This window comes from Elgaria multicarinata, chromosome 23 (assembly GCF_023053635.1).
Source record: "Elgaria multicarinata webbii isolate HBS135686 ecotype San Diego chromosome 23, rElgMul1.1.pri, whole genome shotgun sequence".
Lineage (NCBI taxonomy): Eukaryota > Metazoa > Chordata > Lepidosauria > Squamata > Anguidae > Elgaria > Elgaria multicarinata.
This window is the reverse complement of record NC_086193.1, coordinates 1,321,262-1,338,466: the sequence shown is the minus strand read 5'-3', so window position 1 is coordinate 1,338,466 and position 17,205 is coordinate 1,321,262. Positions and strand designations below refer to the sequence as shown.

The 17,205-nt window shown below is 53.0% G+C and overlaps 1 protein-coding gene across 2 annotated transcripts; it reads right to left on the bottom strand.

Moving 5' to 3' along the window:
- Positions 1-1,823: 1,823 nt before the first annotated feature.
- Positions 1,824-17,079, bottom strand: DUS3L (dihydrouridine synthase 3 like). 2 transcript variants are annotated; one of them, XM_063147044.1, is made up of 13 exons: positions 17,008-17,079; positions 14,613-14,907; positions 13,228-13,785; positions 11,736-11,777; positions 10,940-11,092; positions 10,542-10,658; positions 9,747-9,812; positions 7,729-7,839; positions 6,798-6,894; positions 6,446-6,521; positions 4,848-5,036; positions 3,200-3,328; positions 1,824-2,003 (listed from the first exon to the last, which is right to left on the bottom strand). In XM_063147044.1, exons 1-13 carry the CDS (start codon positions 17,064-17,066, stop codon positions 1,931-1,933), a joined length of 1,965 nt encoding a protein of 654 aa, XP_063003114.1. In that variant the 5' UTR covers positions 17,067-17,079; the 3' UTR covers positions 1,824-1,930. The 2 variants fall into 2 exon arrangements, with proteins under 2 accessions (XP_063003114.1, XP_063003113.1); XM_063147043.1 differs by lacking the exon at positions 17,008-17,079 and adding an exon at positions 15,461-15,660.
- Between the last annotated feature and the right edge of the window lie 126 nt (positions 17,080-17,205).

Genomic DNA, 17,205 nt, shown 5'->3' with positions numbered 1-17,205 from the left:
TTTATACCGCACTGTAGCCGGGTTTGGGTGCTGGCTGCAGCTGATGGGAGTTGTAGTCCAACCCATCCGAGGAGGCACCAGGTTGCACGTATTTTATGGTATTTTTGCATTCAATGTTCTTCCCCACCTCGATCCAGAGGGGAAGAAATAAATTTATTATTATTATTATTATTATTACGCTCCATGCTACCGTTCCTTGTATGGTTATTGTAGTAATTTGGGACTGTTTTTATCAGTGCAATTATAAGTGCAACTTTCACTGCAGTTGGAACAGTTGTTAACAGCGTATTTATATGATTTTTTTAAAAAAATGTTCATATGCAAACCCTCAACAGATTTTAATTATATTCAGCGGTATAGAAGTATTACTAACAAATAAATACTGGATTGGATCCACCTCTGCAGGGAAGAAAAATCCCCCTGCGGATAGAAAAGTTGCACGCGAAGGAGGAGGGTTCCAGCCTTTCCCTGCCACGCTAGTTTTCTATGTGCAGGGATTTGTTTGTTGGGATGTAAGAGCTGTGCTGGACGCTGCTTGCCAAGCGGCCAACCAGAGCACGACAGCACCCTTCCTTCCGCTCATATGGATAAGCATTCAAATGGAAAAGCAGCATCAGATGCAGGGACTTTCCAGTCGGCATCCCTGCACTTAGAAACCTAGCACTTCAAGCAGAAGAGTTCTAACCATGCCTCCGATATGCTGGGTGGTTGCTTTTATTTTTTATAGTACTGAGGAAATGTCACGGAGGAGCGTTCCGTCATAACTCAACAGTAAATAAACAAGCACATCAAGGGGAAGAAGCGATCGAACCTAAATTTTCAAGTGGAAGGTGTGCAATTCAGGCGCAGGTAGACTGTGCCAGCGAGAACGAGACCCAAATGTCAGAGAGGGAGGACGTACTCCTTTCTTTGGCGCATGCAAGAACATTCAAACTCCCTCCGTACCCAGGACCAGCACACCAGGCGGAAGCAGCTAAAACCTCCTGCCCCGCAGGGCTTGATTTCTACATGCGGGGAACTGCTTCCTGTACGGAGGAGCAGCCGTTCGCCGAGTGGGACGATCGTTCAGGAAGCAAACCCGGGTGCAAGTGATCCCAGAGCAGGCGTCTAGGCAAAATCTTCCTCCCTCCTGAACCCTCTCCGGTCTTAAAAGTTATAAGACTTGTAAAACCACTCTGGGACCCTTTAAAATGCTTTGAGTAAATAGTCAAATAAAGCTGTGAGGCCATTTCGCCTGGAGGGATTTTGGAGATGTTATTAATGGCTAAGATGTTATTAATGGCTAAGAATGACGTATCCTGAGCGGGAATTTTTGGATCTGAAAGAAATCATGAAAATCCCCCGCCCCCCCATCCCCAAATCCCTGTAGTGCCAACACGGATTGCAAATGGGACACCTTTTCGGCCTCTGCTAAAAAAACTTACGATCCCTCCTAGGACTATGCTTAAAAAGGTGTAAAAGGGTAAAAAACCCTGCTTTTCCCCCATTTTCCTCTCTGCTTCCCCAGAGTGGAATCTCAGTGTGTAAGCCCATTGGGGCAGAGACCCTTTTTCTCATACAATGCAAAGCTCCACCCTTGGTGACATTGCTATGAAGGCCACAGAGCAACCTTCCCCAACCTGGTCCTCAGAAATGCTGGACTACAACTCCCAGCGCCCCCAGCCAGGCTGGGGAACGTCGTTACAGAGGCTGTGCAGCTGGAAACACAGCAAGTGAACTTCAAACGCTCCCAGGTCAGGGGAGACTTTCAAATTTGGGGCGCGTTAAGATGTCCGGGAGAGGAGGGGCCGTGGGATCAATCTTGAGATGACACAGCCAGCAAATTAAAAATAGAACCTTTCTTTTAATTAGTATTTAAACTGAAAGAGCCACGACGTGTACGTTGACTTCCCGAGAGGAGGCTGCGCTCCGTCTCCCCGCGGCTGCCGTCCTACTTGTAAGAGTTTGCCTTGTGTTTGGGAAGGAAAGTAAAATTGGCCGGCACGGGACCCAACAACATCTCACTGCAAAGAGAGAGAGAGAGATTATTTGGGTAAAAAATCTGTTTAGTTTTTCCAGTATCACCCTTCCGCCAAAATCCTCTGCCCGTGACAGACTTCTGAATGAGGACCCCGTGCAGAACACGGAGGCCGGAGGTATTTAAGCCTTATCGTGGATGCTGTAGTTGTACGATCCCTGCCCTGAGTTGCAAGGGGTTGGACTGGATGACCTCCATGCTCCCTCCCAACTTTAAAACGATTCTACGTTTAGGCTTCTGCACGTGTCCTTTTCTACAAGGATCTGGAGCAGGGGGTGGGGGGTGGATCTGAGGCCCAGGGGCCAGTCAGACCTCTGGGCCAGGATTCCGCACGTGGCCGGGCCCCCTTGTGCCGAATCTGGTGGCCGGACAGCTTTTGTCCAATTCTAAATGGTTGAAATGCTTCTCTTGAAGACGGAGTTACTGGCAGTAAGAGCTGCAAGCCAAAATAAGCAGGTATTTTGGGCTGCGACCATTTTGCTGAAATGGAATCCGGCCCCACCCCGGGGCAGAAAGGGGTTCTGAACCCCCTCATCCAGAAAAGGAGGCAGGAGCGGCTTTCTCATGAAGAGAAGGTCACCGTTATGACGGCCATCCACTTGCAATGCTTGCGACACATTTGCGTCTCTCGCTGCACCTCCAAAGAGTTCACGGTCAGGTTTTCTCCTCGCAACAACCCTGCAAGGCAGGACGGGCCGAGAAAACGGGAGTGGGCCAGGGTTCCCCCCCGAGAGGGATTCACAGCTGAGCTGGGGTCTGAGGCGGCCTTTCCCACCACCCACTGCACCGTGACAGTCCTCTGTTCTCACACTGCAGGGTTAGGAGGGGTTTCCTTTCGCTCCGGAGCTGCCAACGTTCTTCTCTTCCTATACTCCTCTCTGCCCAGCCCTGCGCCAGGAGACAAGGAGCCGAGTTCTCCAGAAGCCGGTGCAATGGAAGAGATTCGGTGGGCACGCTCCGCTTCCCAGCTGCTTCGGGAACAGCCGCCAAGCTTGACTGCTGTAATAAGCCGTGCGTGGGGCTGCCCTTGGAGACAATTTGGAAGCTTCGGCTGTGGATTGGGGAATGCTGGGAGTTTTCCCGTCTAAACATGCATCCTAAATGTTGCTCTTTGCCCCAAGAGGCAGGGCAAGAAAGCAGAGGAAGGAGGAAGCCATCTCCAGAAAAGGCAAGGCCTTTTACCTGATCTTAATCCAGTCGCCCACATTTTGGCTTGCCATCAAGGTCTCCAGGTAATCTCGGCCCGTGTAATACGGGGGCCTCTCGTTGATTCTCTGAGGCAGACGCTCCAGTAAGCCGACCGGGATGTACCTGGCCGATGCCAAAGAAGGGGAAAAGTGACCCGGGCGTCTCAGCGGCACAGATTTTAATAACGACAACAATAAACGCTTTGCATTTCTATACTGTTCTGAAGCGTTTGGAGCATCTGGGATCGGAAGCAGGCTTTCAGCATTCCGAGAAGCTCCAATTTCATTTTTAACAACACACGTTTCTAGTCCTCATGGCTGACGAGAGAAGCTTTCGAAATGCGCCGGCTGCTTCCGTCAGAAGCAGGAATAGCAGCAGCCTAGGAGAAACGCAACTACCCAGCAAAGATATGACGTTTTTATTAATTTGCACAATTAAAAATAATAATAATTCTGTATTCAGAAGAACTGCTCGAACATAGATTCCATGTACGACTTGGGTTGTAAAGTAGCAGCGAAGAAATATGAATAGATCTTAAGAGCCCCACCCATTGTCAATAATTCAATTTAAATTCCATGTATTTCTTTTTATTATTATTATTTATTTACCTACCCACCCACCCCTAACTCTTTATTTTCTCTCTCTCTTTTTTATTGATTTTGTCCTGGAAAACTTATAAAATCTATCTATGTATTTCTTTTCTTCTCCTCTCTCCCAGCCCCTACTAGTTCTGATAGCTATATGTTACATCAAGTATCAGAGGCTGTATACAGAGGCTGTATACGCTGTATACATGGAAAACTTCCTGACTGTTAGAGCAGTATGACAATGGAACCAGTGACCTAGGGAGGTGGTGGGCTCTCCCACACTCGAGGCCTTCAAGAGGCAGCTGGACAACCCTCTGTCAGGGATGCTTTAGGGTGGATTCCTGCATTGAGCAGGGGGTTGGACTCGATGGCCTTATGGGCCCCTTCCAACTCTGCTATTCTATGATTCTATGGACCCTTGGTCTGACCCAGCATCAGGGCTCTTGTGTTCTGTGTAAGCCAGCCTTCCTCAACCTGGGGCGCTCCAGATGTGTTGGACTGCATCTCCCAGAATGCCCCAGCCAGCTGGCTGGGGCATTCTGAGAGTTGTAGTCCAACACATCTGGAGCGCCCCAGGTTGAGGAAGGCTGGTAAGCCATCCTGGGTATCTTTTTGGGCCAAGGAGCGGACTAAAAATGCTGTAAATAGGTAAATAATAAAGGCATATATTTACCGAAGGTGCAGAATTCTGCAATTTGAGCAGCACAGAAGAAAGACCTAACGCGAGCTCTACTAGATGAGGCTAAAGGTCTGTCTAGTCCAGCATTCGGTTTCCCAAAGAGGCCAGCCCCGAGGGAGCCAAGAAGTAGGATGTGAGGGCGGCTGCCCTCTTCGGCGGCGGCTGCTCCCCAGCGTACTGTCTCTGACGGTGGCAGCAGAGAGTCACCCTTGCAAATAACCAGTCACCCGGTTTGACTGCAACACTCCAGTTTTAATCGGGTCAAACGGAGGTCCCACAGAAGCCCTCCCCGGGAGCCTCACGCCACCCACCGGTACGGCGTGGCGGGACGTGCGAAACGCATGAACGCCGCAGGGGCTGGGGGGGCGGCCGCTACCTGCACAGAAACGAGAGCCACTCCAGGAGGAACTTCCGGGTCTTCTCCACCCCCTGTGTGTCCGACCCCCAGTGCTCCAGGCCGAAGTTGGTGTAGTCTCTCAGGACGCCCAGCCTCTCGCCGGAGGAGATGTCCCAGTGCCGTTGGTCTTTGATTTCGGTGAAGATCCAGGGCTTGATCAATGCCCCCCTGGGGAGAGGAAGAACGACGACAGGGTCAAAGGGACGGGTGACGCCAACCGGAGGCTGCAAACACACCCACACACACCCGAACACATCTGTAGCTCTAAATACTACGGGGGACTCCTCGTATTCAAAGCCCTCCCGTTCAGATAGTAAGACGTGATTCAATAAGGGCTCTTTATTGCAACCTTATTGTCCTTGGGGATTTAGAGATGAACACATGACCTGGGGTGCAATCCTACGCATGTTTAGACCGGGGGGGTGGGGGGTGGGGAGTCCTACAACTCCCAGCATTCCCCAGCCAGCTGGGGACGCTGGGAATTGTAGGACTTTTTTTCCTGTCTAAACATGCGTAGGATTGCATACGTAATACACTGCAATTTCTATCAGGATATCAGGACATCGCGCCCTTCATACATTGCAATTTCTATCAGGATGTTATAACGCTGGGAATTCTAGGACTTTTTTTCCTGTCTAAACATGCGTAGGATTGCGTCCGTAATACACTGCAATTTCTATCAGGATATCAGGACATTGCGCCCTTCATACATTGCAATTTCTATCAGGATGTTATAAAGCTGGGAATTCTAGGACTTTTTTTCCTGTCTAAACATGCGTAGGATTGCGTCCGTAATACACTGCAATTTCTATCAGGATATCAGGACATCGCGCCCTTCATACATTGCAATTTCTATCAGGATGTTATAATGCTGGGAATTCTAGGACTTTTTTTCCTGTCTAAACACGCGTAGGATTGCACCATTAATACAAAAAGGTGCTACGTTTTTTTCTCTCTCTGCTGCGCCAAGAGCTCTATTAGCATGTTTTTGATTTGTTCTGTGTGGACGGTACACTGTTCTATACCTCTCTCTCTCTCTCTCAGGCCTTAGCTAGACCTAAGGATTATCCCAGGCAAATGGAGGGGTCGTCCCTGCCTGCTCCCGGTATCCCCGGTGTGTCATGGATGTACAGGGATGATCCCGGGATAGCCATGGCCTCAATCTCTCTCTCTCTCTCTCTCTCTCTGTGTACTGCTCAATATGTCTTTGTATAGATAGATTTTGTGAATCTTGCGTTCTCCGTCGGGCCACGGACTGTAAGAAACATGTCTGGTTTGAGATAAAGCATGAAAGCCTCCAGCAGAAAGCCTTCTCACGGGTGAAGGAGGGGAAAGAATGGGTCGCCCACGTAGGGAACTGCCTTGTCCTGCGTAAGGCCTAGATCCGTTTTGTCTACATTAAACGGAGGCAGCTTTCCAGGATTGCAAACGGAGGCCTCTTCCCACCCTACCTGGAGAACCCCGGGGGGTTGAACCTGATACCTTCTGCATGCCAAAAGAGAATCCGGTCATCAGTTCCCCATAACCGGGAGCATTTTTCCCACCTCGGGTTGAAAACGGTAGAGGGAAGTACTCGCCTAGCAATCATAATCCCCGAAACTCCCGTCTCCAAGGCTCGGTTCGCATCTTCGAAAGAGAAGATATCCCCATTCCCTGCGCGAGAAAGGAAGAAAGACGCCGGGGGGGGGGGGGTCAGCTTGACATCGCTTCGTTCGGGAAGCGGAGGGCGAGTCGGAGCTGCCTGGCTTAGCCGTTCCTGCCTCAGCAGCGCTTACGGCTTTTGGGCCTGCTCCAGGCCCCAAAGTCACGCCTTTTACGAGTCGACATTTATCCTGCAGCGCCCGATTCACAGAAAGCTCGGTGCAAATGGGAAGGAGGCCGCAACCTCCACAAAGACAGGGAGAAAAAGCCGGTCCGAAAACCACCTACCGAAAAGAGGCACCGGGTCAGCGATCTGGGCGCACTCCGCGATGTAGCTCCAGTCTGCCACCTTTGTGTATCTCTGCTCTCTCGACCGCCCGTGAAGCTAAGGGAGCCGGAAAAGACGGCAGTTGGCGTCACAGAGGCAAGAAACACGCCGCGCTCCCGTTTCTGGCTCTTTCGGGTTGGAAGACGGAGGACGGGGCTCCCACTGACTAATATCTGAGCTACGAGAAGAAGCTGGCGTCCGGAAAAAGGCCTGGTAGGAAGGAGAAGGTCTGAAGCAACGTGGCCAGAGTGGTGGCAGTGGCGGAGGGTGCGTCTAACCCACTGGGAACAGGTCCTACTCTGGGCATCTTCACCTAAGCAGCTGCAGAGTTGTGGTTTCATTTTCACATGGACTCTTCTCTCTGACCGAGAGCAGTACGGGAGTGGACAAACACCACACGGGCAAAGGAAGACTGCCACGTCCAAGAGAGGAAAGTTACTAAGCCAGGGGTGGGAACATCAGGCCCAGGGTGGAGGGCAAATCCTGCCCTCACAGATGCCCTCGCTAGCCACAACCCCTTTCTCCCAGCCACGGATGTTATTATTATTATTATTATGACTATTACTATATTTATTTGTATCTCGCCTTTTTCCCAATACTGGGCCTCAAGGCGGCCTTACAAAATTTAAAACATATGCCTTTGAAACACATGACGATTTTAAAAGCCCTTAGCACAGAGGGAGGCCCAGATTAATTGCCGGAACAAAAAAGTCTTTGGCTGCCTCTGAAAACCCATCAAGGAGGGAGCCGGCCTAGCCTCCCCGGGAAGAGAGTTCCAGCGCACTGGAGCAGCCACCGAAAAGGCCCTGTCCCGCGTTCCCACCAGGCGCGCCTGTGATAATGGAGTCCCCGTCCCTGTCCCGCTCCCCGCCACAACCTGGCCAATTCTACCGTGATCAAAGCAGCTCCCCAGTCCCGGAGGTTGGGAATGAGTTTGTGAGCCAGGTTGGTCTTCTCTTGCACACCGGTCCGGATCTTGACTGTCAGGGGAACATCCAAGACCTGGCAAAGGGGGAGAGAGAGAGAGAGAAAGGGAAAAGAGGCCACCAGTGAGGGAGGAAGCAGCAGCCAGGCACCTCTCCATCGTGCCTGGGTCCAGCTCCAGCTGAGAGCCCCCTCCCTCCTGCTACCAACTGTCTCTGCAGAGGCCACCAGTGAGGGAGGAAGCAGCAGCCAGGCACCTCTCCATCGTGCCTGGGTCCAGCTCCAGCTGAGAGCCCCCTCCCTCCTGCTACCAACTGTCTCTGCAGAGGCCACCAGTGAGGGAGGAAGCAGCAGCCAGGCACCTCTCCATCGTGCCTGGGTCCTGCTCCAGCTGAGAGCCCCCTCCCTCTGCTGCCAACTGTCACTGCTGAACTTTGCAACTAAGATTGTAGTGCCTGGATTTGCTTTCCTTTCCCCCCTCCTCCTCCTCCCTCCCAATCCCCTTTCCTTTTGTGTCATGTCTTTTAGATTGTAAGGGTGTGGGCAGGGACTGTCAAGAAATCCTTTTGTAAGCCGCCGTGAGAGCCTTTTTGGGCTGAATGGCGGCATAAAAATCCTTAAATAAATAAATAAATAAAAAGGTGCGTCAGAAGCAGATTCCCGGCTTCTCAGAATTCACCCATTGCCCAAATCTTCCTACACGACGCTCCGTACAGAGAGCGAAGCATCCCCTCCCACGGAGGGGGAGCCGAGGGGGCTGATCCCGCAGGGAGCAGCGGTAACCCCCGCGGGCCTTGCACTACAAAGTCAGTAGATTATGGCAGATACAGACTATGGCTGAGATGATCTGTCCACACGAGGTTCTGTGGACGACTGTGTATTCTTGTTACAGATCTGCGGTGTGGTTAGTATCTCTAGGGTGAGAATGGTCGATTTGCAGCTGACTGGCTGAGAGAGTGAGGAAGAGGGGTGAGCGTGTGTGCGAGACACCGGGGGATGCAGGCAGCAGTTTGTTGCGGGACGGTTTGATCTCAATAACGAACACGTCATCTTTCAATGGCTCTATCAAAAGAGGTTCTCTCGGACCTTGATAGGCCAAAATCACGCGCTCAAATAATCCCTGCACAATTCCTGCAGCCCTGTGTGTGTGTGTGTGTTCACAACCCTAAAATCCTAATGCTGAACTTGTACCCTAATTCCTTGTATCTGACCTAAGGGGGTCAGCTCAGAGTTAGGGTTTTAAGTTTGAGAACACACACAGTGAATGGACATCAGGAAAAACGTCCTGATTGTTAGAGCGGTACGACAATGGAACCCGTGGCCTAGGGCTCTCCCACACTGGAAGCCTTCAACAGGCAGCTGGACAGCCATCTGTGAGGGATGCTTTAGGGTGGATTCCTGCATTGAGCAGGGGGTTGGACTTGATGGCCTTAGAGGCCCCTTCCAACTCTACAATTCTATGATTATAGATGAGGCTGCAGTGATTGTGCAAGGATTGTCTGAGAGTTATTTATTTATTTATTATCTTTTTATACTGCCCATCCACCGAAGCTCTGGGCAGTGCACGTTTAAAAACCGTGAAATAACATGTATATATTTAAAACATCAAAAAGATTAAAAGGCCATATAAGACCAGCTACATTAAAGACCAGGGAAAGCCTGTTTAAACAGGTATGTCTTCAGGGGGCGTTTAAAAGATGTTACGTTTTCCGCCTCCCCAAGCAAACGAGGGAGGGATCCTCCAGAGGGCGGGGGCCGCCACAGAGAAGGCCCTGCTGCCGAGGTTCTTCAGAAAGTCAAAGCCAAAAGTCTGTGTGTCCCCAGAGAGGACCGGGTAACCCTGAGCCTTAAAGGGCCTGGTGGCAGCGAAACCGTGGGTGTGTGGGAGAAGGTGGAGTAAGACAGGCCTCAGAGGAAGGGAATTCTTCCCCAGGCAAGGCAGGAAGGCCACACCGGCTAAGAGAAGCCCCTGCCCGCCAACTTACGTAGTCCATGCCTCGGACGATCTGCTCAAACTTGTTGGTGCGACTCATTAAGGCACAGCCTCCACCCTGGGAAGAGAAAAAGAGAGGAGGGTGACGCACACGCCTGAGGCGGCCTCCTCCTCCGGGGCTTCGCCTGCTCAGCAGTCCTGGTGGCAGAGCGTAAGGAGGACGTAGGAAGAGCCCGGAGGCTTGATCGGACCCAGGCTCCATCCAGTCCAGCGCTCTGTTCGCACAGCGGCCGACCAGCCGTCGGCCAGGGAGGAACAAGCAGGACACGGTGCAACAGCACCCTCCCACCCATGTTCCCCAGCAACTGGGGCACACAGGCTTACTGCCTCGGATACTGGAGGTAGCCCACAAACATCAGGGCTAGTAGCCATGGATAGCCTTCGCCTCCAGGAATTGATCCGACCCCCTTTTGAAGCCATCCAGATTGGTGGCCATCACGACATCTTGTGGTAGTGAGTTCCATCCGCCTACAAAGAAGGAGGGGGGCAGGCTGGATAAATGCCAGGAGGTGAAGGCTATCTATGGCTACCAGCCCTGATGGTTATGTGCTACCTCCAGTATCCGAGGCAGTAAGCCTGTGTGCACCAGTTGCTGGGGAACATGGGTGGGAGGGTGCTGTTGCACCGTGTCCTGCTTCTTCATCCCTGGCCGACGGCTGTTTGGCCCCTGTGTGAACAGAGTGCTGGACTGGATGGACCCCTGGTCTGACCCAGCATCAGGGCTCTTCTTACGTTCTTATGATGCTGCCCAGAGAGACCAGGACCCTGTCAGGATGCGACCAGCTACCTTGTTGTAGATCAGGTCGATGGGGCAGCCCACGTTGACGTCAACGAAATCCACCTCGACCGTCCGGTTGAGCAGCTCTGCGCATTTGCTCATGGTGTCCGGAAACGCCCCTTCCAGCTGTGGAAAAGACAGGGGAACGGAGCGCCCCGCTGAAAACTCGCAGGGCGCCCGGACGCACAGGGTCCCGTACCGCGCAATTCAGGAGCATTCACAACTAATGTCTCGAGCAGGAACCGCCGAACTGAAGGGGGCTGTTTCTCCTCGCCCCCCCCTAGGTGCACACCCTAATGACATCTGCTGCCCACACGTCTATGGTCAGAGACAGGACACTGGGGCAGAAGGACAGCATTCGTCCTGCCGCTCCGCCCGGCTTCTCCATCCCGCGGGTATCGCGCTACCTGGACGCCAAAGAGGTCCTCCGTGTGGTGCCGCTTCAGCAGCGCCCACTCCGATGACTGGCCCTGGAGAAGGTTCGTGCACACGGCCATCTCCCCGCAGGTGACGTCAGCTCCGTAGCGCTTGCAGATCCTCCGGAAAGGGAGGTTCCCGCACTGGAATCCACGGGAGAGACGGGAGAGGACGCGGCGTTACATTATGCCCGTGTGACTTGCAGTGCCTGCACCTGCCGAGGCCTTCAATAACCAGGACGGGTGCCGAGTTCAAGACGTGGGAAACTGGGGGGCTGAACGGGAAACGTCGTTCCTGCAGGAGCAACCCTTCATTCCATAATTGGGGGGCCACCACCGAAAAGGTCCTCTCCCTTCTTGCCACCCTCCGAGTTTCCTTCGAAGTAGGCGCCCGGAGGGGGACCTTAGGTGTAGAAGATCTATCTATCTATGTTTCCCCCTTCTTTTTCAAACCGTTATGCTTTAACTGTTATAGCAACCAAATCGTACGCAGACTGACTGGTGGGTATAAGAGTTTGCAGAGGGCAACAAGGACGCCTGGCTCTTGTCCCTGCGAAGTCAAGATTACTTGCGAGTAAGCGGACCGGTGCAACAAGTCGTTGGTAAGGAAAAGGGAACCCGAAAAGTCATGGAGAATACCCAAGGCTGATCTTTAAACCCGGTCCAGGAACTTGTGTGTGGGTGTGTTTACATATATACATTCCTGTTTGTAGAACAAATACGAAAGGACGTTTTCCCTCTCTTGCTTATCTGGTTCTGCTCAGCACGGAGCAGCGCATCGACTTACCGTTGTCAACGGGGCCAGATAAAGCTTGCCGCGGAGATCCAGCTGTGGAGAAAACGGGAGAAAAGCATGAGGCACGAGGGAGGCGTGAGCCATTCCGACGCCCCAGAGTCTAAAAAATAGCGGCGTGGCATTGGAAAAAAAGGAAAGAGAAAAAGGATGAGGCTAGAATGAATGTTGACCCCCCCTGGAGCGTACGTCTTCGTTTCACAGCAAACTGGGGTGGCTGGAAGCACAAGATGGCTGCCGAAAACAAGGCGGGGATTTGCGCCACGCCTCACCCATGATACGTGACATCATTACCCCGTCCTGTATCCACCTGCCTGGGCCCTAAGATCATCCTCAGGGGTCCTTCTCTGTGAGCCCCTGCCAAAGAAAGTGAGGTGGGCGGCTATCTGCAGCAGGGCCTTTTCTGCTGTGGCACCCCGGCTGTGGAATGAGCTCCCAGGAGAGGTTCGCCCGGCGTCTGCGTTGTGCTCCTTTCGACACCAGGTGAAGACCTTTTTTATTTCCCCAGTATTCCAGCATCCTAGTCGCTTCGCTCTGCCGTTTGAAATCTGTCTTTCACATCTCTGCATTGCTGCTCAAGTTTTATTCTGGTTCTGCTTTTATATTGTGGCTTCATAATGGCGGCTGCATATATTTTATGCCGTACTTTGTGGTTTTCATTGTTGTGAGAGCTTCGGCTATTGGCCGGTTTAGAAATGAAATAAACAAAATAAATAAAGAAATTACATTGGGGGGGGGTTAGAATGGGCACCTTTGGGGGTCGGCAAAACCAGCGGACAGCTGCCCCTGCAGTCACGAAGGGACTCATGTCTGGGGATGACCCCTCTCCGCCTGAGAGCTGCAACCCAGTGAGTTAGAGAGGCCCTCTGGCTGCGTTCGGACCATGTAGTAACCAACAGTGGTTTAAGTAGTCAACCATTAGTTGAACAGTCAAGCGTTGGTTGTTGTGTTGGCTGGGGAAAAACCACCCCATGGTTCACTATTCCGCCAAAATAACCAACAGAGAAAAACACGACCGTTGGTTAGCGTGTCGTCTGTTGGACAATTTTGCCCCGTTGAGTCGACCGTTTCGGCTGCCACACAGAGTCCTCCGGCAAGAGCGGCCAAAGCAGAGGCTGCCGCTCTAGCCCAGCCGGCAGAACTCGCAATGGAGGACCGGGGTGGAGAGAGGGGGGGGGGGGATGTGTCAATTACACACAGTTGACTAACAGTCAACTCGACGCCAGGGTTAATCCACTCCAGGGCTGATTATAATCGTGTTGTGTGGGGCGCACCCCCTTGATAATCAACCCTGGAGTTGACTATTAACCCAGCATTGACTATTGGGTTGTCCGAACGCAGCCTTCCCCGGAGTGAGATCCACGCAGCTTTCTTCCGTCCCTTCGTGCGCCTCCAGGCGTGAACACAGAAACATTTGCAGAGCGCCGCTACAGAGGAACAGGAACGCCCTTGCTGGCTTCAGATACAAAGCCCTCTTCCTCCTTACCTTTCGCTTCTCACACGGCCGGAGTTTCACGATATCCTCATCCGTCACAGCGCCGGCTGTTTTGAGAGAGTCCCTGCCGGAACCTCCTTCCTGCGACGAAGGGGAAGCGTCCGGCGCTTCTTCTCCGCCGGCGTTGGGGCCCACGCTTCCTTTGGAAGCAGAGTGGCCCACGACCCCCGGCTCTCCCGGGGACGGGTTCTTTCCTCGGCCCTCGGACCCCCTTGCTGGGTGGGGCTTGGCCAAGCGGCTGAGGTACTCGTTGGACTTGTCGAAGGGGAATTTCTTCTTGCGTAGTTGCTGCTGGAGTTCCTTGCTGAGGCTGTTCCTCACCGCCGGCTTCCCCTCCCACTGTTTCAGCAGCTCGGCGTTGGTGACGTTCTTGAAGTCCTCCCCGAAGTGGGTCCCAGCGAACCGGCAAGTGGGCCCATAAATACACTTGCCAAACGTCTGGAAGAGCACGCAGCTGTCCCCGAGGTCCGGCGGCTTCGTGGCCATGTATTCCTTGACGTCGTGCAGGAAACGGCATCGGGGGCCGAAGAAGCATTTGTCTGCACGTTCCTTCAAGGAGGGAGAGAAAGAGAGAGAAAGATACCGCTATACAAGATGGTGGCTGGCAAGAGGACTCTTTTTTCCTAAAAGGTTTTTATCTTCTCTTACTGCACACAAGCGGCATTCAAGGTGGCTTGCGTAATTCGCTGAAACAAGAAACAAAGGGACGCTGGGTCGTGCCCTGGTAATCTCTCGCCTTGGCTAGAACATAGGACCAGACCCAGGGTCCATCTAGTACAGCGTTCTGTTTGCACAGTAGCCAACGGGAAATCCACAACAGCACCCTAGAATCGAAGAGTTGGAAGGGGCCTCGAAGGCCATGGAGTCCAACCCTCTGCTCAAGCCATCTTCAAGCATCCCTGGCAGACATCTTTCCAGATGCCTCTTGAAGGCCTCTAGTGTGGGAGAGCCCATGACCTCCCTAGGTCATGACTGTTAGAGCAGTACGACAGAGGAATCAATTCCCTAGGGAGGTGGTGGGCTCCCCCACCCTAGAGGCCTTCAAGAGGCAGCTGGACAGCCATCTGCCAGGGATGCTTGAAGGTGGATTCCTGCATTGAGCAGGGGGACTAGATGGCCTTGTAGGCCCCTTCCAACTCTACTAGTCTATGATGCTATGAAACCTATTTACCTCTAAATAGGGGTAACCAGGGAGTCTCAGAACTGTGCGGAGTTTGGGGAAATGTCTGTGCTATGTTCTCTGCTCAGAAGTTCCCGATGGAGGCGGCGTGAGGCAGAGATTTTCAAGCGATAGGAAGCCGGTTCAAGGAGAGAGAGGGAACTCACAGGCGGCGCCTGGCCATGACCTACGCCGGACTCGCCCGTGCACGCTTTACCTGGACGACCGAGGGACACAGGCGGTCCTTCTCGTAGTGAGTCGGTTTCATGCATGGGCGGCTCTTGTTCTGCCCCCGGTTCCTCTTCGGTCCCTGATGCTCCTTTGCGTCTCCACTCGCCGCTTCCGGCAAGTTCGCTTCCTCGCTTCCGCCACCTCCCAGCTTCTGTAGCTTGGCCGGAGGCTCGCTCAGGTCTCCGCTGCAATTCTCCTTCGCGCTGTCGCCGTCTTTGTTACTCCGCAGCTCCCCTTCCCGGTCAAGGTAGGTGTGAAACTCATCTTTCGTCGAGAGGTACCTTGTGAGGAACAGGGCCGGGCGTTAAAACGTTGTGGGCACAATTTTTCAATTTTATTATCGCGTTGATATCCTGCCTTTTTTCCTCCAAGGAACCCAAGGCGGTGAGTTCCTCCTCCTCTTCTCCATTTTATCCTCACAACAACCACCCTGTGAGGTAGGCTGGGCTGAGAGTCTGTGACTGGCCCAGAGTCACCCAACGGGGACTAGAACCCAGATCTCCCAACGCCCAGTCCAGCATTTCAGCCACCACACCACGCCGTCTCTCAAGCGGTTCTGTATGGCGCTGAGCGGCTTTCCCACAGCCGGGTCCCTCCAGTTCAGCCTTCCTCAACCTGGGGCGCTCCAGATGTGTTGGACTGCATTTCCCAGAATGGCATTCTGGGAGTTGTATTCCAACACATCTGGAGCGCCCCAGGTTGAGGAAGGCTGCTCCAGCTGTTTCTGAATGACAAGTCCCAGCATTCCAGACCACTAGCTGGGAGTTAAAGTCCAAAATACCCAGCCTGCACTAGACTAGGACTACAACCTCCAATGCTTCCTGCATCTTTTACCCCCTGGCATCTGGCAGGCCGACCCAGACGAATTCTGAACCAAGCATTTTAAGACGTCTCGATGGCTGTTTTGATACTGTATTGGTTTTATGTGCTCTTTTAATTAATTTCATGTATTTGATTTATATTGTATTGTACTAGTGTTGTTCCCCCGCCTGATCCAAAGGAAGGGGCGGGTAAGATGTGTATTACTATTATTATTATTATTATTATTATTACTACTATTATTATTATTACTATTATTATCATCATCTTTGTTTTTACTTTGAAACAATTAAGCTTTAGCTATTATTATTATTATTATCTTCATCTATTTAAACTTGGGGATTTTAAGATATTCTCCAACGGATGGGGCGGAACATGGACGTTGCATGGAGGCATTTGGGGCTCCAATGGCCTCCGTTTGACAATATCGAGGCCGGGAGAGGCCCCTGCCTCGGGGAACCATCCGCTCGGACTGGGCTGGATGCAGCAAAGCGTCGCAGACGTTTAGGGCTGAGGAGTTAATTTTTAAAGCGAGGTGTGTGGGGGTCTCTGTGTGTGGTGTGTGTGTGGGGGGGGGGGGTGTAGGGAAGCAGCTGTCATAGTTGTATTCGATCCAGAGGGAGAGGCGGGTAAGAAATATATTATTATTATTATTATTATTATTATTATTATTTCATCAGTAATGTTATCTTCTATCTACGACCAATTTAGTTGTTTGTGGCTTTTGCACTGCTTGCTCAAACTAGCTTCATTTACGGCTGGGAGGAAGGGAGAAATGGGGGGGAGACAGGTGTGGGGGGAAATGGGGGGGAGAGGTGTGGGGGGGAATGGGGGCAGACAGGTGTGGGGGGAAATGGGGGGGAGACAGGTGTGGGGGGAAATGGGGGAGGGGAAACATGTGGGGGGAAATGGGGGAGGGGAAACATGTGGGGGGGAAATGGGGAGGGGACAAGTGTGGGGAGAAATGGGGGAGGGGAGACAGGTGTGGGGGAATGGGGAGCAGGCAGGTCTGGGGAGAAATGGGGAGGGGACAAGTGTGGGGGGAAATGGGGGGGAGACAGGTGTGGGGGGAAATGGGGGGGAGACAGGTGTGGGGGGAAATGGGGGAGGGGAAACATGTGGGGGGAAATGGGGGAGGGGAAACATGTGGGGGGGAAATGGGGAGGGGACAAGTGTGGGGGGAAATGGGGGAGGGGAAACATGTGGGGGGAAATGGGGGGCAGACAGGTGTGGGGGGGAAATGGGGGAGGGGAAACATGTGGGGGGGAAATGGGGGAGGGGAAACATGTGGGGGGGAATGGGGAGCAGGCAGGTCTGGGGACAAATGGGGGGAGGCAGGTTTAGGGAGAAATTGGGCAAACTCCTGTATACAGTAGGGGGCTGCATATGGTAGGGGGCTGAGGGGGGTTCCTGCCCCCCATGGAAGGGGGAGGCTGGCAGGCTATAGGGAGGGGGCCTGCAATGGAGGGGGTGGGGGGGCTCTTAGAATGCGTGGGTGGGGGCGGAGGGAGGGGTCGAGCCTGTAGGGGGCAGAGCCCTCCCCCTCCCGCCCCCCTACTCACTGGGCCTTGATGGGGGCCACCCCAGCAGCAGCCTCCATTGCGGTGGGAGGGACGGCCATAGAGGCAGAGGGGGCTAGAGAGGCACCACGCGGCTGGGGGCGCCCCGGCAAGGGCACTTCCGCTCTGCACCGGAAGTGCTGTCGCGGATTCTTTTCTTCCAGCCCCTATCTGGGCATAGAGATTTGAAGGCCTAGAGCG

Excerpts from the sequence above, each read along its gene's own strand:
- DUS3L (XM_063147043.1), bottom strand. The coding sequence starts at position 15,573 with ATGAAATTAATTAAAAGAGCACATAAAACCAATACAGTATCAAAACAG. Across the intron at positions 11,778-13,227 it reads GGCCGTGTGAGAAGCGAAAG|CTGGATCTCCGCGGCAAGCT; the intron begins GTAAGGAGGAAG and ends TTTTCTCCACAG. Across the intron at positions 3,329-4,847 it reads TGGCTCTCGTTTCTGTGCAG|GTACATCCCGGTCGGCTTAC; the intron begins GTAGCGGCCGCC and ends GGCATCGGCCAG.